At 39.2% G+C, this 20,383-nt stretch overlaps 1 protein-coding gene across 1 annotated transcript in view; it reads right to left on the bottom strand.

The window, feature by feature from the left end:
* Epg5 (ectopic P-granules autophagy protein 5 homolog (C. elegans)) overlaps window positions 1–20,383 on the bottom strand; it is a 105,409-nt gene that overhangs the window by 13,065 nt on the left and 71,961 nt on the right. The window contains exons 28-37 of the mRNA XM_013014901.1: window positions 14,072–14,214; window positions 12,158–12,314; window positions 11,334–11,528; window positions 9,413–9,626; window positions 7,630–7,778; window positions 6,255–6,456; window positions 5,666–5,738; window positions 4,324–4,430; window positions 3,309–3,484; window positions 258–443 (exon numbers count right to left, since the gene is read on the bottom strand). Of these exons, the coding sequence (XP_012870355.1) occupies window positions 258–443; window positions 3,309–3,484; window positions 4,324–4,430; window positions 5,666–5,738; window positions 6,255–6,456; window positions 7,630–7,778; window positions 9,413–9,626; window positions 11,334–11,528; window positions 12,158–12,314; window positions 14,072–14,214 (1,602 nt within the window). The remainder of the gene's footprint in view (window positions 1–257; window positions 444–3,308; window positions 3,485–4,323; window positions 4,431–5,665; window positions 5,739–6,254; window positions 6,457–7,629; window positions 7,779–9,412; window positions 9,627–11,333; window positions 11,529–12,157; window positions 12,315–14,071; window positions 14,215–20,383) is intronic.

The raw sequence follows: 20,383 nt of genomic DNA, 5'->3' as shown, positions 1-20,383 counted from the left end.
CTAGCCTTGAGCTGAAGAGCTGAGGGACAGCGACCAGGCCCAGAGTACAAGCCCCACGACTGGACCCCCCCTCCAAAAAAAATTTAGCACTAGACAAGTGGCTACCCATGAAGAAAAACATCTAGTTAAAGGCACATCTCATATGCAAAGCATCTATCCATGTCGATAGTAGCATGGAGGAAAACAAATGAAAACCACAATCAAATACGAATGAAGAAACTAAGGAGTTGGTCAAATCATAAGCTCCCTAAACTTACTGTTTGATCTACCAGTTGAACTTCCTTTGCCAGCAAAATCATCATGAAAAGGAGGCAAACAATCATGCTCCGAGTTTCAGGGTGTGGACTAGGGTTCCAGGCATCTGACAGCACACTAACCCAATTGACTTCACACAGTACAGAGCCCAAAAACAAGAAACAACTCTTGGGGCTTCCTCTTTCCACCTAAAAGGAAAAGAATGAAAACCAACATTTGCTTTATTCTACCTGCTTTTCCTTAAAAACATGTATAAATCATATTTCACAAATTTTATTTTAAAAATACCTTCTCACAGATTTTAAGTTTTCATACATAATTCTACCTTTCAGAGATGATACAGATTTAACATTTGTTGTAACTTTCCTTCCATTCTCAGTGTGTATGTGTGCCTTTTTAAGCTTGCCTGCTCGTATTTCATTGTCTGTTCTCCAATTATTCTATACAAATACTAAATAGGAGAGGAATGAACTTCCTTCACCCCAAGCCAGATGAGGGTTCCCTACCACAGTGAGTCACAGGAGCTGCAGGAATGTGGTGAGAAAAGTTGAGCTCTATTACTCAGTATATATATAATTTCATGTATATCAGAATCACTCAGAGGACCATTAAAACATTGCTAGGCACAGCCCAAAAGTATTAACTTTTCCAGTTACGAGTTGGGAACAAGAAGGAATATTTCTCACATATTCCCAGGTTTATAGCTGTGTTGAGAATCATTATACTAGTATATATAATACTTAGACCATTTTTTAAAATGTGCTATCTTATAAAAATGTCTCCTCATTATTAATCTTTTGGGGGGGTTGGTTGTGGGGCTTCAACTCAGGGTTTGGTGTTGTCTCTGAGCCTCTTTGTGATCAATGATAGCACTCTACCACTTAAGCCATAGTGCCACTTCTGGTTTTTTGTGTTTTGTCTTGTTTGAGTGGTTAATTGGAAATAAGAGTCTCACAGGGACTTTTCTGTCCAGGCTGGCTTTGACCTGTAATCCTCAGATATCAGCCTCCTGAGTAGCTACAATTATAGGCATAAGCCACCGGCACCCAGCTTCCACATGATTAATCTTTATCATTTTTGGTTACTACATAATGGATTTATAATCTTTTTTTAATGGTTCAGGAGTAAATCTTTACTTGTAAAATGAAGATTCAAAACTCTACGTAGAAATCTATGACTATCAACTAGTCAGTGATGGCTCAAGCCTGTAATCATAGCTACTCAGGAGGCTGAGATCTGAGGACTGTAGTTCGAAGCTAGCCTAGGCAGAAAAGTCCCTGTGAGACTCTTATCTCCAATTAACTACCAGAAAGCTGGAAGTGGAGCTGTGGTCAAGTGGTAGAGCAGGCAGCCATGAGCAAAAAGGCAGTGCCCAGGCCCCAAGTTCAAGCTCCAGAACTGGCATGCACACATGCACACACACACACACACACACACGCACACACATACACACATACGCACACACACACACACACACACACACGCACACGCACACACACACATACACACAGAAAGCAGAAAGAAATCTACAACTTATAGATTTTGGTGATGATTTACTTCTTGCCATTACTGTATTATGTTATGCCAACTACTAAATCACTTCCCGCTTAGAAAATGATTCTTTGTCTTTTATAATCTATTTCCTATCCTTACCTCACATTACAAATTTTTTTATGTCAACAAACACGAAAAAATTAAATTCCCAGCTACTAGGCAGCTATAAGTTATCATTAAACCCTTAAAGATACAGTCTATATCATCCCTTGCCAAGCCATTCTGAAACTATTTAACTAGTTTTAGTGAGGATAGCCCTCTTACTTAGTGAAAATGTTGCTTTACAGTTCTGGTTTTTGTGCTGACTGATAGCAGGATTTCTCAGGGATTCATGCTCTTGGTTTGCTTGCTTTCTGTTTTTTGCTGGTTATTTTAGAGGGGGAATCTCACAGACTTTTCTGCCTGGGCTGGCCTCATATCCTCATCCTCTGGATTTTAGCCTCTTAAGTAGTTAGGATAATGAGTGTGAATCAACATGAGCCGTTAGGATAATGAATGCTAATCAACAGTGCCTTGCTTGTCTTACAGCTTTTTAAACCAATTTTTTCTCATATGTAGAAAGTAGTGATTTATTTTAGTACCTGTCCTAACTACTAAGCCTAGATATAGACTCATTCTGAAATCAGATACTTCTCTAAAACATTGCCCTTAGCTTCCTTGGAGCTCAGCTACAGCGGAGAGGCTGCCAAGAGCAGCCCTGGGTGGGGCTTCATTAAAAGCACAGAAAGGCTTAGTACATTTTACTAATCATCATAAATAACTGTAGATCTGTATCATGAAAGCACTTAAGTTGTCTCAATAATAAATGTGATATTAAGAGTTAACATGAACTGATGACTAATGAACAAGTCAATAGAAACAATTATAAAAACCTAAGCAAAGAGTATAAAGGGTTTTATAAGGCAGAAAAGGAGAAAAATCATGGCCCCTGCTTGGATGTAAGTTAATGCCGTGTCACTCTGTGTAACTCTTGCCTTCCCCCCAGCTCACACACATTTTCTGGCACTGTTTTCAGGTCATTTCATGTCTTTCATAATTATGATGCATCATCAGTTGTTCCAATGCATTTTGTCTTCTACCATCTAATCATTTACTTACATAACTGTTCAAAGAGACTAATTGCTTGAGTGCCAATTTACATTTTGCTTTCATAGAACAAATAATTCTAACAACAGTATCCTAGAAAAATGCCTACATAGACAAGAACACTAGCAAATGCTTTACAAGACAGTCATTAAGCTAGGTACTCACGCCATATTATTGTAAAGTCTACAGGATGACTGAGATACTAAAAAACAAACCTTCTTCTGGGCTATAGAAATCTCCCAGTTACCCATGAACACAGACAATGAAACATTTTCCTCAAATCCTAGTGGGGTGACAGAGTGTGCACAGCACACTGGCACGTGACCCATGCTGCTCACACATGGCTACCAGTGAACAGGTGGCATCCTAGCTGCAGAGCTCTCTAGGCTGTGACGTGGAGGAGAAGGGCTCACTTTGAAGAAGGCCTCCATAAGCATCTGATCGGGGTGCAGGTCCTTCCACGGGAGTTTCTTATATGCACGATGGAAAGCGTACAGAATGAACTCCGGCATTTTGGGTGCTGTACACACTTCACAATAATGCATCAAATGTAAGCGAAGGGCTCCTTCCTCACCTGGCAACAGCCTATCTAGAAATAAAGAAGAAAATACAGCTGGAGACTTGTGGTTTATCTTGAAAACAAAGCTACAGAAAACACAAATTCCAGCTAAGAATCTAACATTGAAGTTTTCAAAATTTACTCAATGTCAAAAGATTATGTGCAAAAGAGTAGATGACTGGCAGATTAATAATAAAGATTGGTATTTTACTTATTTGGTGCTGGGGTAAGTGGATGGTGCCTAGAAATGGCAATGCCACAGTCTGCTGCCCTCCCTTGTATTCCGTCTCCCTCAGTGAGTCTCCCTCATTCATTCATACCTTGAAGGAACACAGTATTCCTCAAAAGGAAAGGTTCAAACATTTATCAAACACATGTGAATGGTCAACAGGCACATAAAAATGCTCAGCATCACTCATAAGAGAAATGCACATCAAAACCATATGAAACATCACTTCACAGCTTTTATTTATTAAAAAGAGACAAGACAAGTAAGTGCTGGAGAGGATGCAGAGAAAAGGGAACTCTTACTGGTGAGAGTGTAAGTTAGTACAACCACAGAAAACAATAGAAAGGTTCCTCAAAAAACGCCAGTATGTCACGAAAGAAGGTTTTCAAAAATATATGGATTTATTTTTTAAAATTTTTTTATTTTTTTACTGTAATGGACTCAGTGCAGCCTCACAAGATAAGAGATTTTGAGCCAAGTATTGTGGTCATCCTTCCCAGCTATTTAAGAAGCAGAGATTGGGATGACTGTAGTTCCAGGCTATCCTGGACAAAGACTTAATTGGTACTTAAAGATACAAAAATGAATGAATAACTGACTTGGGCACACTAATCACAGTTATCACATGACATCTTCCTACCTTTAAAATTCTCATGCAGTGAGTAAACACAGTCAGTGAAGAGCTGCACAATGTGGGAGGCCACCACAGCATCACTCTCCAGCCAGGGGTAATGTCGCTGCTGGCTGCTTTAGAAATAAAAACACGTGCTTAGTGTGCTTAGAATAAAGTACCCAGGATTAAATGACTATCTTTTCCAGAGTTCAAGACTGGCTCAACTCCTAGAAAGCCTTGAATTATACAGCCTAACACACATCTAGACTATTTTAAAGGCTGTAAATTCTGTAACATGTAACATCTACCATGTAATTTTACTTCCTCCCATTTATTCCCTGTATTTTAGTGCAATTAAGATTCAGAAGTGTGCTATCTATAAAACCTTATTCTTTATATACAATATCTTAGTTATATTTCAATACCTTAGGGAAAAATACCTAAAGAAAGAGAGAGAAGGGCTGGGAAGGTGGCTCAGTGGTAGAGCGCTTGCCTTGCATGCCTGAGGCCCTGGGTTCGATTCCTCAGCACCACATAAGCAAAAAGAAAAAAGCCGGAAGTGGCGCTGTGGCTCAAGTAGTAGAGCGCTAGCCTTGAGCTGAAGAGCTGAGGGACAGTGCCCAGGCCCAGAGTTCAGGCCCCACGACCGGACCCAAAAAAAAAAGAGAGAGAGAGAAGAAAAGGGTGACATTGTTCAAAATGAAATGTACACTTTACCCAACTTATATAAGTGTAACCCCTTTGTATTTATCACCTTTTTAATAACAATAAAAAGCTGGGCACTGGTGGCTCACACCTGTAATCCTAGCTACTCAGGAGGCTGAGATCTAAGGATCACAATTGGAAGCCAACCTCAGGCAGGAAAGTCTGTGAGATTCTTATCTCCAATAAGCCACTAGAAAAGCAATGGGATACATATTTTGTACTATCACATTATCAAAACCAAAGAGAAACCTAAGGAGATCAAATAAAAATGCATACAACTTCATTGGGGAAAACAAAAAACGAGTGTCCAATTTTGTACGAACATTACTATCCAGACATAATCTCTAATTGTCCAAACTAGTAATTACATAAGTAAGCCAGGCATGGTGGAATATATCTGTAATCCCAGCACATGAGAGCTGTCAGGAAGGTTGTGAATTCAAGTCTGGGCACCATGGTGAGACTCTGTCTTAGAAAATAAAACTGAACAAAAATATTCCATGAATAGAAAATGCTTTAGATTTTTGTAAGAAAGTATTTTCTAAATTTAAATATAGTTCTGAAATAAAAATTAAATCTGTAAACTCAATACCACCTTTGCCAAACACTAAAACGTTAAGCAAATAAATTTCAAAGAAATTGAAATATCCGAAAAACTATTTACCTTTCATTGCTCTCTAAAACCAAGATCCATGGCTTAAAGAGTTGGATGATTACTGAATGTAAAGATCTCAGCACTGAAATAGCAAAAGTTTTTGAGACAGAAAATGAGTTCATCCTTTGTCAATGTCATTGGTAATATTTTATAGAAAACTGACTTCTCATCATTTTATACTAATAGGTGATATCTAATATCATGCTTAGTGCAACTAAGGAGGCTTGTGTTCCTATTTTCCGCAATAAATTTCTTTGAGTTGGACAATATTCACTGCAACACAACATAATGGGTATTCATATAACATATTTTCCAAGGTAAATGCTGCATATTCAAGGAGGCATTCTCTCTTTGCACCCCACTTACCTAAGGATAGCAGTGAGCTATAGCAAGCATTCTTCCCCCCCCCCCGGCCCCGCTCCCCTCCCCTTCTCCCCCAGCAAGCTTTCTATGCTCACTGGGTAACAAGTACAGGTATGATATCATAGGCTCTCCTTGGTACTGGATATAATTTCCTAATGTGTGTGCTCTAATCTCTTCTAGTGGAAGGGAGAAATAAATGACTTAGTCCCTGCTATACTAGAAGCCTGTTGGTTACCTGCTATGCTGCTGGAAGATGGGTCATGGGCCAATGAAGCCACTTCTGAGTCAATCAGTCTTTGTACAAGATAGCCTAAAAGCATCTTCACATCAGTCATGTAAGGACTCCATTTTGAGAATAAACCAAAGCTTTTAAAGTCCAACTTGGATAACCGAAGCTTATAAAAAAAATCTGAAAGCCATTGTATCGTCTCTGTTACCTAGAAGAGATGCTCAATCAGAAATTGCTTACTGAATGTCTAATTTAAAAGGTTTTTTTTCCCCCTTTTCTTTTTCTTTTATTTTTCTCTTTTTCTTTTTGTGGTACTAGGGGTCAAATCCAGGCTCTCATGAATGCCAAGCAAGCACTCTACCCTGAGCCTTTTGGAAAAGTATTCTCACACACCAAGACAGAAGTATAATTGATCTTTGATATTTCCTAAAGTTGTGAAAAGTCAAAAACATATAAAATAAACCAGTGAGTTTCAAATCTTTCTAAAAGAATGCAACTTTTGTTTCAAATAAAATTCTTGTTTGTGAGATGGAGAATTCCTAGCCTCAAACTTTCAATCCTCTTGCCTCACCTTCCTATATGCTAGGATTACAAGCACTCACTATCTCACCTTGCTTCAAGTAAATTATAATGAGAATCTATATCAGATAAAATGGGTAAAAGTGAGGACTCTGTGGGATTCCACATGCAAATCCATCCAGTGAGCTCAGGATTAAACCAGATGTGACAAAGTGTGGAGGGAAGGCTTAAAAAGGAAAAGCAGGGGCCTCATCCTGGCCAGATGTACAAGAAATTAGACTTAGGGAAAGGAGAAAAAAGTGATCCAGGCATAAAGGACATGCAGATGGCAGAGGGTTGATAAAGAAAAACATAAGAATAGGGGCTGGGAAGGTGACTCAGTGGTAGAGTGCTTGCCTTGCATGCATGAGGCCCTGGGTTCGATTCCTAAGCACCACATAAGCAGAAAAAGCCACAAGTGCTGCTGTGACGCAAGTGGTGCTAGCCTTGAGCGGAAGAGCTAAGGGGCAGCACACAGGCCCAGAGTTCAGGCCCCATGACCAACAAAAAAAAAAAAAGAAAAACATAGGGATAATGCATACAAACCATCCTTTCAGTTGCTTTAAAATAGTATGTATATATACAGCAGAGTATATATGCATAATATAGTATACATAGTATGTTATATATAGTATTTTATATATATTATGTATTATATATACTGTATATAGTATATTGTGCATTTACATATAAATGTGTGTATACGTAAATATATACACGTGTGTATACGCACGCGTGTGCACACACACACACACACACACTATACAATAAGGAAATGGAAGAGAAATAGAAATATACACTGAAAAGACCAAATGCTATATACCTGTTTGTCTGACAAAAGAACATCTCCAGAGTTCTGAAGCCCAGCACTCTCAGCAGAAGCTTCCCCCTGCTGGTCATTTAGGGTGTAACAGCCCAGGGCTCTCAGAGTGGCTTTCCAACACTCAGGGCTCAGCAGCTGCTCAGCAGAGCCTAGGGAACAAGATAAGGGACAGAGATAGCAGCAGGTCAGTGTCTTTTCCCAATCTGTTCCATTTGAATCAAGGACACATATAAAACTCCAATACAAATTCAGAGGGATATATGAAGAAAACCTATTAAAATAACAAACAGCCTTGTTCCTAATAGTCCAGCTAGGAGTGAGCTCTACCAAAGTCCCTGGAGCTAGAAACAGATGGGAACCCTACCCTCCTAATTCCACTGGGGAATGGTCAACGTGTCACTTTCCAGGCTGTAGAAAAACAGCTACTACAGGTGTGAGCAAAACAAATGTCCAGACAAGGGAAACCAGGGGCAGAATGCAAGCCTGGAGTCTAGACTCTTATAAAGGAGTCTCCTCCCAACTCCTACAATGGGCAAAACCTAAACCAATACCCAAAAGCAGCACATGGAAACCATCAGCCAGCATCCCCCTCTAGACCCAACCCTGCTACTCTCAAACTTCTCACCCCCAAGACAGACTATTACCTCCTAAAGTACCTTCCAATCATAGGGGAAGTAGGAGGGTCAAGCTATTGGTGTGGCAATATTATGCTGACCTAGAAGATGGTATGAAGCCAGGGAAAACAACAGGTTCTCCAAAGAAGAATGAAGATGAGAAGAGCAAAGGGTAAAATCCTGTGAACACTAACATGGAGCTGATGACACTGTTATTAGTAAGCTTTTACCTGAATTACTTTTTCTGGCCTATGTAAGTAGTTTACATTTGACATTCTCTTTAAAAGGTCTCAAAGAAAACCCACAACACTTGAGAAATTTTTGATAATGTGAAATAAAAATTAACTATGTATAAGTTCATTAAACAAACTATACACTTTTCTTTTTTATCTTTTTATCCCTTTTTGTTTTTGGTTGGTTATTGGGCTTGGACTTATGTCCTAGGCACTGATCTACCACTTGGAGCCACAGCTCCACTTCTGGTTTTTGAGTGGTTATTTGGAGATAAGAGTCTCATAGGGACTTTCCTGCCTTTCCTTTGCTAGATGTGCTGTTGGTAGTAAGCAGATCCTCACCCATCTCACCCCATTTCAGGACAGCTGCAAAGTCAACCTAAGGAAGTCCAGGTTTTTGTGAGTGGGGATGGGAGGGAAAAACTGGGAGGGAAGAACATTGTCCAAGAAATGTACTCTTTACCTGACCTGTGTATCTGTAACTCCTCAAGATTTATACACACACACACACACACACACACAACACACATATTTATTTATTAAAAATTTTTAAAAAGAAGTCATCTAGTGATTTTCAACTCCTGTGCTCCATTTTTTTGTACATTTCTGGATAATGTTAGCAGAGTGGTAACTGTGGTTATTAATAGTTACTGAGATCTAAAGTTATGTATTTTGCTGTTCTGGGGCTTGAACTCAGGGACTTCTTTTCTCACTTGTTTTGTTCTGCTCAAGGTTATACTCTACCACTTGAGTCACATATCCAATTCTGGCTTTTTGTTGGTTAGCTAGAGATAAGACTCTTATGACTTTCTGCCCAGACTGGCTTCAAACTGTAATCTTCAGTTCTCAGCTTCCTGCATAGCTATAGTTAGTTATAAGCCACTAGCTCCTGGCTCACTGAGATCGAGTTAGATACAATTAAATGAAGACACTTACTTTGCATCAGCAATCTGAGAACATCACTGTATTGGTCAGGGAATTGGTAGAGAAGAAGGTAAGTCCAATGTTTACAGAAAAGATTAAATGGCATCAAAATATCTTCATCTGGTTCAAGGCCCCAGGCAGTAAGTGCCAAATGAATGGACTCCAGAAGCCTGGTACGATCAGACAGAGGAGGTTTAGTGGTGTTTAACCATTGTTTAAGATCGAACTAAAAAGAAACAGAAATAAAAAAGTTTTATTTACACTAGAAAATTAATTGCTATAGAAATCTGTATAGATTTGTTTAAAAGTCAAAGATTACCTCATAATTACTATTCTATAAAAATGGGAACTAACATACATATAGAATTGGAGGTCTGACTCAAGTAGTAGAGTGCTTCCCTATCAAGTACAAGGCTCTCAGTTCTAATCCCAGCACCAAGAAATAAATCAAATAAACCAAGCCAATCAAATAAACAAACAAAATCAATATACAAGTACTTGAACAAATACAAGAATTTCATCAAATAAAGAGAAGGGCATGGCTACTCAGGAGACAAAGATCAGGAAGAATATGGTTTGAGGCCAGCCCAGGCAAAAAAAGTTGGTAGAATTCATTACTTCAATCAGTAAGGCAGGCATGGTGGTGTGTACCTATAATCCTAGCTAAGTGGGAGGCATAGATAACAGGTAGGTGGATGGTGGGCTGAAGCTGGCCCCAGGCAAACATGAAAGACTCTATCCAAACAAAAAACTAAAAAGGAGCCAAGTGTTGGTGGTGCACATCTGTAATCATAACTATTTAGGAGGCTAAGATCTGAGTATCACAGTTCCAAGCCAGCCTGGGCAGAAAGTCCAAGAGACTTTTATCTCCAATTATCTCCAATTAACTTACCAAGCTCCTTGACCTTTTGTGTTCAAGGCCAATGTCTAGTGAGGTCCAGCTATGGAACTAGCACACACACACAAAAAAAAACCATATTTTTCAAAGGGAGAGGGGCATGGCTCAAGTGGTTGAACACCTGCCTAGCAATCAAGAAGTTCCAAGTTCATTCCCCAGTATCATAATATATAAATGTTCACCAACAGATTGATCCCATGATGTCACCCTCCCACTTCATTCTGGAATCTCAGAAGCAGTTTCCTCATCTCATAGTATTTTATATGTAATGTAAAAATCTATTCACCATTTATTTATTGGTTTGTTTGTAATTTTACTCTGTTCCTGAAAGTGCTACACATTTCCACCTGTCTTGTCATAGTAGTAACTTCTCCATGACATGGAATTTTACAGTTCTTCTTCCCTATTTACAATGCCAGAACCAAGCAGCCACTTTATAGAACTGTCTCAATTTAATAGCCATTTTTCTGAGCTGCCTCCATTATCTACTTCAGTTAATAAAATTTCGGGCTTTTGTACTACCTTCCAGAATCCCACACTATAAAACATGTTTTCCCCTATTATACATTGAATCCAGTCTTTAGGCCCGAAAAATTGCCAGTTTTATTGCTTTATAAATGTCAAAGAAATAAAATTGAAAGCAAAATAAGGAAAACTCTAACATTCTCAACTGGTCAAGTAAATTCACTGGATTTGTCTCACAAAGTTAATATTTTATTTATAATGAGGACAAAAGCAACTTGCTTGGATCGGGCTTATTCTAAATGAGAGTCTGATATTTATCAAACAGAATTTAGGCACAAATTCAGGATAAATTTAAAACTACTATTTTAAGTATTTTCAAAAACTGTCCATTTATTCTATATCGAATAAGACTCGTACACAAGCAGCACCCTACCCCAAAAGAAGAAGCTGTGGAATCAGGATGCTGGAAAACCACCCAAAATATGGAAATGTCAGGCTGCTCGAAGATCACACAAAATAGAAAGTGGGCAGAAACAGCAACTTCTACATCAGGACTGAGTCACTCCTCACCTTAGTGAGCAGCATGAAAATCATATCACTGTTGTCCTCACTTAGGAAGTTCACCACTTTCTCATAGAGCTGAATGAACTCAGCAGGCGCAGCATTGGGAGTGAAGAAAGGAGACAAAAGGGAACAGAGCCTTCTGTTCTTCAGAATGGTCTGAAGTACCTTCTTGCATTCTGATGTAGTGCCACTGATAAACACCTCAAAAAAAAATCAGAAGGGAAAATGTCACCAAGTTCTCTCCTCACCCTTTTTTACCTAAGCAAACAATCTTTACAGGTACTAAGTAAGGTGGAATTTTTTCTAAATGGAAATCAAGAGATCTAAAAGCAAGTGATAACTCATCATTTCCAATTCAGGTGATACTTGGGTAATCTGAATCTGGAAACTTCATTGTGCCCACTATGATTACTAAGGTATTCCCACAACATATCAAGAAAATAAACGGTTGAGGTTAGATTTTATTGAGAAATGTTTTAAAAACCTTTAAAAAGCTAATTTTCATAACCTATAATTGGGATAACTTTACCTTGGTTTAACTTGGTTAACGTTCTTCTAGAATACAAGTGAAAATGTGCAATTTCCAGGAAGGCCTTGATAAAGCTAACTTTTGGCATAGATAATAAAAGATAAGGCTGATAGGTTTGAATTTTAAGGTTAAAAAATAATAAGGTAAGAAACTAGAAAAATGTATTCATGACAGACTAGATATCAGATTAGCTAAAACTCTGAACCTGAAAAGCATGAAGCCAGTTCTTAATAGTATCTAACAAAGACACTGAGGCAACTCATCATATCTAGATAAGGCTAACAACAAGGTAATACCTTACCTGTCCCAAAATCTCAATGCATGAAGTAAAGAATTGTCTTGTAGGAGGATGGCGCTGAGTCTCATCACTGACATAATCCACAACAGTGAAGAAAAGGCTAATGCCAACTTTCTGAAGCCCAAGTATAGGTTGCAACTTGTAGGCATTGACTAAAGCCCTATGGGAAAATGTGGATACAAATAACTGCTGTCAAAGAATCCGTATTTGGGGTCTATATTTCTCAGATAAAAACTCTTTTATCTTCAGAGCCCCATGCAAATAACTTTTTAGATAATTCATGTATCTTCTAATACTCAACAACTCACTTTCAGCACATAGTAATTTCTATGCTTTCTTACTAAGGGAACAGAAACAGTTGTTACTATAATGACTTTCTGTTTTTTGTTGGTTGTAGGGCTTGAACTCAGGGCCTGGGCACTGTCCTTAAGCCTCTTTGTGCGCAAGGCTGCACTCTACCACCTGAACCACAGCACCACTTCCAGTTCACAGGGACTTTCTGCCTGGGCTGGCTTCAAATCCTGAGTAGCTAGGATTAGAGGTATGATTCACCAGCACCCAGCTCTAACTAACTATTCTTACAACTTCTAAAGTTTATTATGTAATCCATAGTTGCATCCCATACATAATATATTTAAACACAATAACTCTGACTTTATTGCTTTTATATGTATTTTTTTATTTTTTGAGATAGTCTTGCCATGTAGCCCAAACTGGCCTTGAATTCTCAATCCCCTTGCATTAGTCCCCAATTCCTGGCATATCAGGTGTATACCACCCTACGTGGCTGATGTCTTATAATTTATTGACCAATTTATTAAATTATTTTGGTGCTAGTTCTAGGGCTTAAACTCAAGGCCCTGTGCTCGTTTCTTTTTCTACTCATGGCTAGCAATCTACCACTTGAGCCACACTTCCACTTCCTGATTCCTCTACATTTTAAAATTCAAAACACTAAGTTAAAAAAGATTTTTGTATGCAATAAGGCCTAGGAATAAACACATCCCTTCCAATTCTCATACTTTTTTAGTCCTTCCCAGTCTATGGTTCACCTGATCTGCTTCTCCTTCCCAGGCCCCTTAGCCCAACCCACAAAAGGACTGAATGCTACTTTCTACTCTTCTGAGAGGATTAGCTGCCAATACCAGAATGTAGAGCCACCCATAAGCAAAAGAGTCAACCTCTTCCCTCCCCAGCTATTTATGGTAGCTTTGGGAAGAAAGAAGATAGTGAAGTTAAAGCCAGGAGCTCTAAGAAAAAAACCACACCGGCCACATGCACAATTAACCATTACACCTGAGAACCCAAGTTCCCCTAAGCAACTGTAAATGAACTTCACTTAGTGACTTAGCACATCACTGAATCACCTCATAATTCAAGGTATCTGCAAACTTTTCCTATGAAAGACCACAGAGCAAATAGAAAGTATCTGTCACATACCGGCCTGGTGCCAGTGGCTCATGCCTGTATAATCCTAGCTACTCAGGAGGCTCTGAATAAAGTCCATGAGACTCTTATTTCCAACTAGCCACCAAAAAGCTGGAAGTGAAGCTGTGACTCAAGTGATAAGAGAACTAGCCCTAAGCAAAAAAAAAAAAAAGCTCAGGGACAGCACCTAAGCACCCAAGCCCTGAGTTCAAGCTCCAGGACCAGCATATATACACATACACACCAAGTTACCTCTGTTGTTTTAGCTCAGAAGCCACAGACATTATAAATAACATAGGTGAATGGATTCCAACCAAACTTCATTTATAAAAATGGGTATCAGATCAGATTTGATCCAAAGGCTAAAGTTTGCTTATTTCTGTACTAAATTATTGGGTATGTGAGGTAAAGAGAAGATACAATAGCATGCATAATAATTATCAATAGTAACAAAACAGTTATTTATATTAAAATGTCATCAAAACTTACGTAATCAAGTTTTCTGCATGCACGGCAGCTTCTACAACATTAAGTGATGGGGATTTGGCAGCTTCTGCTTGCAACTGCTTTACTTCTTTTCGCAAAACATGAAGCTGCTGGCTTACAGCTTCATTCTTATACATGCCTTCAAACTAATAAAAATTAAAGAGATTAACAGGTTTTTTCCTACATGCTTCTAGGATAAGTATTTTATTACAAATACACTGCCATGTGATAAAAATGTTACAATTAATAGTAGAATTTAGCTCAAAAATGTGGCTGAAGGCCAAGCATGGTGGTACATACTCCTGAGGATTGTAGTAAAAAAAAAAAAAAGATGCAAGGTTCTATCTAAAAAATAACTAAAGCAAAAAAAGAGTCAAGAGTATGGCTCAAATTGTAGAGTGCATGCCTAGCAAATCCCAATACTATAAAACAACAACAAAAACTTCTTTGAATCTGAGAGGGATAAGGAAAATTTGTCAAAAACTATTCAAAAGTAGAGGGTAAATCACTACTAAAGAATAATCTTGGGGCTGGGAAGGTAGTTCAGTGGTAGAGCGCTTGCCTTGCATGCCTGAGGCATAGTGATTCCTCACCACCACATAAGCAAAAAGAAAAAAAAGCCAGAAGTGGCGCTTTGGCTCAAGTGGTAGAGCACTAGCCTTGAGCTGAAGAGCTGAGGGACAGCACCCAGGCCCAGAGTTCAGACCCCACGACCGGACTCCCCCCCCCCACAAAAAAGAATAATCTTAGCACTGAGGAATAGAGGAGGTTCAAGAAGTAAAAGAGCTGCCTGGCCTATAAAGAAAGATCCTTTCTCAAAAAAGAAAAAACAAAAGGCTGGGTGTAGGCTCAACTACTGACTCTGAAGTTTTCTATGAAGGATCAAACCTAAATAGAATTATATCTACATATGATAGCCTTAAAAATGGGTATGAATGAAAATATACCAGTGATTCAGTCTTTTATGAGATATCCTTTATTTCATTTTTCAACTCTTCAAATCCTCATCAGAAATGATCCAATGTCTTCTACCACTAAGGCTTTTCTTGAGTCATACCAAGGCTCTCCTCTGTTGATCATCTCAACCCTCTATCCCCCACCCCTCTATGCCTTAACCCTCTATGTTCTTGCCATCCACCATCCACAATACAACTTCAAACACTTGGGCTATGTGTGTGCCCAGAATAAAGACAACACAGATGTTTTTAGCATAAAACTGCCATTTTAAAAGTAATGATATATAATTATAAACATCAAAATAAGACAAAACGTGGAATAATGCCCAAATCAATTGCATGCTGCAGTTCAAAGTCAGCAGGAGCAGAAAAGTCCCCTTGAGACTTTCACTCAAAAACCAGTGGTGGTGCTGTAGCTCCATTGGTAGAGTGCTAGCCTTGAGCACTAAAAGGTTCAGGGATAGCGCCTAGGCCCTGAGTTTAAGCCTCACAACCAACAAAAACAAAACAACAAAAAAAAAACATTTATTTCAATTTAATTTTAAAATATCCTTTTTTGGATTGTGTCTTGCCTACTTGAGGTAGTTTTAACAGACTCTTTCTCTAACTGATGAGGACCTTCATAATAACTGGTTTTGTTGTGTGCATTTTTAATCTCCTGTTTTGGATGCAGAGGATATTCTGGGCCCAGCCTGCCACATAATAGATGTAGGGGTCCTCTTTCTGGCTTGTCTTCGTGGTTTCTGACTTAAAGACTTATATGCTGGAAGTACTAATAGTGAGATGTCTTCAAGTATTGCCAAAATTGGGCACTGATCCTAATTTCAAAGCCACCGCAGTTATACCAGATGGCCAGTTCAAAACTACCAGCCTATTTGACTACAGAGGGAAATATGCTATGTTCTTATTTACCTTCTTCATTTCACATTTGTGTACCTCACAGCGTCACTGCTTTCAGTGACAGGATTTGTATTTTTGTTATCTAGCACAGATTGACACACCAAGAAACAAAGAAGAATGAGGTCCACTAACATTCCCTTGACACATGTGAAGCATTCGTTGCTCAGGAATATAGAATCTTAAAGGCTGATGAAGACATCTTGTTCAGGGACCTATTTAACATTGATGATGATGTATCCTTTGGCAGAACACAGTAAATGACCTTCCTGTTGGGCCTTTATGTAGGAGACTGAGGCGAGTTCAAACCTTCCATTTCACTGACAAACAGAGGAAAGTACTACGCTAAACTGGCTGCAACCATCAGAAATTAGCAAGTACTGAGCCCTGAGCCATTTTAGTACCAGGTTGCAATGGGCAGTTAAGAGAACAAAATCTCTTTTGTAGTCTTTTATATCAGAACTGAGAAAAATGGGGTAAAAAGGAAAGAAAAAAAAGAACAATATAATAGCTGTGGGATTTAGGAAGAAGAGAAAGGAAAGTCCTTTGGCTGATGTCAGGGTTTGGGATTAAATAGTGTGGTATAGTTAAACCAGGGAGCAAACAAATCCTGGGGACTTGTCTTTCAGACATAGCAATAAATACTGAAAAGATCAGAAGTACATTTTAAAAGCACAAGTTTTTTTTTTGGGTCCGGTCATGGGGCCTGAACTCTGGGCCTGGGCGCTGTCCCTCAGCTCTTCAGCTCAAGGCTAGCGCTCTACCACTTGAGCCACAGCACCACTTCCAGCTTTTTTCTTTTTGCTTTATGTGGTGCTGAGGAATCGAACCCAGGGCCTTAGGCATGCAAGGCAAGCGCTCTACCACTGAGCCACCTTCCCAGCCCTAAAAGCACAAGTTTTAAATCTCATATTCTCCTCTTATGATCTTCCCAACCACATAGATGAAGAGTGGATTCTACATTTTCCCTGTATATGAACCCATCCAGATCTCGTTTTCAGCTACTACTTGCAATGGTTACATATACTTCTTCTGGAAATAATATATTCAAGATATTTACATTTACTACCTAAATACTCAAAGTACTTACATTTATTATCTAAATGCAGCCTGTATTTCTGTCAGAGTTGCTGTTGTAAGTTCTATATCAAAAATTGAAAGGTAATGATACCCTTTTGCTTACACAGAACCCCAGCACAGCATAACTCTGATAGTAAACTGAATGTACCTATTTTTTTATGATCATGATAACTTTCCTCTATAGAACTCACCAATGTTGTATAGTCTTTACTTTCCCACCACTGTTGAAAATGTTCTTAATTTAAGAACAGATGTGAGAAACACTGAAAGCATAATGACAAGAAGTCAAAGACAATAGAACAAAGCAGCATGGTGGAAACCTCTCCATGAGTCATTTTAACTAGACAAAAAAAATTAGAGTGTTAGACAAAATGCATCCTTCAGCAAGTTTTTACAATAATGGGAGGCTCTCGCGGGGCTTTTCCATTTTTCCTTTCTAGGAATGGACCAATTTTTCACATGATAATAAATCATTCCTAAGTCTAGCAAGTATGCCCTACAATACCAAAGTACAACAAAAGAAACCAATTATAAAGCACTCCATTACCTCAGGGAATTCCACTGAATGATTAAAGGCTTCTGTTAGGCCAAGAGACCACAGAAGAAGCATGTCTCACTTCTCATAAAATATACTTGGCTTTTGAATACCCCAAGCAAGCTATACATAGTTCAAAGACTTGCAGATAGATGGAAATTTCCAGGATTTGACCTCCTAGAAAAATTCTATTGAGCAACATTGTGCTATAATGTGAAATTTTTATAAATAAGCCATTAAATCTGTTTTAAACATTAAAAACTACTTGCCATGAAGCTCCTTTTTAAAAAGTAATCCAATCCAGACTGTTAAGATCACAAACTTTGTAACTATATGAACTCAAAATGATACTCGTGTTTATTTAAATGAAGTTTGATGGGGGAACATATTAAAAAATAAATAAGGTTTGATCGTCATGATCAGCTCATTCAGAATCACACTTCCAATCCTTAGAAAGTAAAGCTTTAGCTGGGTACTGGTGGCTCATCTCTAATCCTAGCTACTCAGGAGGCTAAAATCTGAGAATCATGGTCTGAAGTCAGCCTGGGCAGGACAGTGCAGTGAGATTCTAATCTCTAATTAATCCCAAAAAGCTGGAAGTAGAACTGTTGCCACAAGTGGTAGATCACTAACATTGAGGGCGGGAGGGGGGGCGGGGGGGGGGGAGAACCCTCAAGGATACTGTACAGGCCCTGAGTTTAAGCCCCAGGACTGGCACAAAAAAGGGAAGGGAAGGGGAAGGGAAGGGGAAAGGGAAGGGGAAAGGGAAAGGGAAAGGGAAAGGGAAAGGGAAAGGAAAGGAAAGGAAAGGAAAGGGAAAGGAAAAGGGGAAGGGGAAGGGAAAGGGAAAGGAGGGAAAAGAAGGGGGGAGGGGAGGAGAGAGGGGAAATGGTGAGGGGAGGAGAGAGGGGAGGAGTGAGGGGAGGGGAGGAGAGGGGAGGGGAGGGGAGGGAAGGGGCAAAGCTTTCTGAAGCCGATATAGTAAAATAAATCAGCACTGAATGGGAAAAGGAAAGATCTTGAATCTTGATAGATGTGGGTTTCTACCTAAACCATTTATTAGCTGTGTTTTCAAAGTTTCTCTGAACATAACCCAATTCTATAAAGATTGAGATAATGCAAGCAAAGCACCTAAAATAATACTTAGGATATGGGAGTGCCAAAAGAAGTGAATGGCAAAACTCTTAACAGGCAGTACAACCACCCTTATTGATTGTCTGGAAGGCAAGTGTATTTGAGTAGAAAGGTCAGATGAGCAGTGTACTGAAACTGATATGTATAAAAAGCACAGTAGGCTGTTTAAACGAACTGAAGAGCAAGAACAAGCGAAGAATTACTGCTAATGGAAACCTTATTCCCAGAGAATTCAGTTCGGCAGAAGGAACAAGTGACTTGAACCTACACTAAGGCACAAGCTGCCAGGAGAGGACAGGACTTCTCCATCTGGAAGGGCCAGGAAAAGCCTACAGAGCTTTCACCTCACCAAGAGGAGGTCAGGAAAAACAGGTGAGAACAGAACAGAAGCAGGACAGACGTGGGAAAAAGGAATGGGGACAAATGAGATCACTAGAAAAAGATCAAATTATGAAAGGTTCTAGAATCATATTCCTTATATACTAGAGATCAAATGTAGGCTTCTAGCTTGGAAATGTCATCAGATCCGTGTTGGGAGAGATGACTGAAAGAGTGGAAAATGGACTAGTCAGGGAGAAGAGTAAAAAGTCTATTACAAAAGTTCAAAGGAGAAATGAGGCTACCATGTGGCACTATAGATAAATCAAGTTAGAAAGGAATCAATTTCAAGGGCAAAGCCAAAATCTTTTGGGAAGCAACTTGATGTGAATCACAGGGTGAGTGGGGTGTAAGGTCTCCAACCGGGAGATTTAGTTAAGTGGAATTATAAAAAGAATGGGTTGGAGAGTAAAGATGATAGAGTGAGGCCTCTGGAGTTTGAAGTAGCTATAAGACATTTTAGTCGAATGATAAACAGGCAGAAATTTAGATTTGAAACTCAAAAGAGAATTCTAGGCTACTCTGAGGATCTACTGAAGGTATCCACTCTCCAGAAAAAGAGTCTGTAAACATTTTCAGGAGCTTCACCAACCTTCTGAAGACAACTCAGAGACCCCAGATTAAGAACTCTAGCTCAGACAGTAACTGAACACAGATGATGTCATATGGAGAAGGGGATCAGCAGAAGAACCAAGCACAACCAGCAATCCAAGTGTTTTAACTGAAGAAGAGAAACTCTGAAAATGAGAAGTAGTCAGAGATTTAGGGGGACTAAAAGAGACTTCATAAGGTCAAAAGCACCAGAAGATAAGCTATTAAGCTTATCAAACTACCAAATAGAACCAAGAAGTCGATATGGAGCACATGTGCAATAGAGGACTTCTATCTTTTGCAGGACATACTCTTCCAGTAATTTTCATGACAAGCCATAAACATTCAGAACTTACTCTCCCATCCTCCACTAATACCCCTTTTTCCAAAACCAAGTCATTCAAAAGCAAACCATCCATATGCAACCTGGATGATCTCAGGTTCAAATACAATCTTTGGCCAAATATTGGAGTAAAACTAATTGATATTCCTAGACAATCATACTTCACAGTACAGTTTCAATTTTCTTCTACCTTGCTCTCAGCAATTAATGAGTAAATTAAAAAGTAATAATCTTGGGGCTGGGAAGGTAGCTCAGTGATAGAGCGCTTGCCTTGCATGCCTGAGGCCCTGGGTTCGATTCCTCGGCACCACATAAGCAAAAAGAAAAAAGCCAGAAGTGGCGCTGTGGCTCAAGTGGTAGAGCACTAGCCTTGAGCTGAAGAGCTGAGGGACAGTGCCCAG

This window comes from Dipodomys ordii, unplaced genomic scaffold (genome assembly GCF_000151885.1).
Source record: "Dipodomys ordii isolate 6190 unplaced genomic scaffold, Dord_2.0 Scaffold25, whole genome shotgun sequence".
Taxonomy (NCBI): Eukaryota; Metazoa; Chordata; class Mammalia; order Rodentia; family Heteromyidae; genus Dipodomys; species Dipodomys ordii.
Note: the sequence above shows the minus strand (reverse complement) of the source record. Positions and strands in the feature narration are given on the sequence as shown.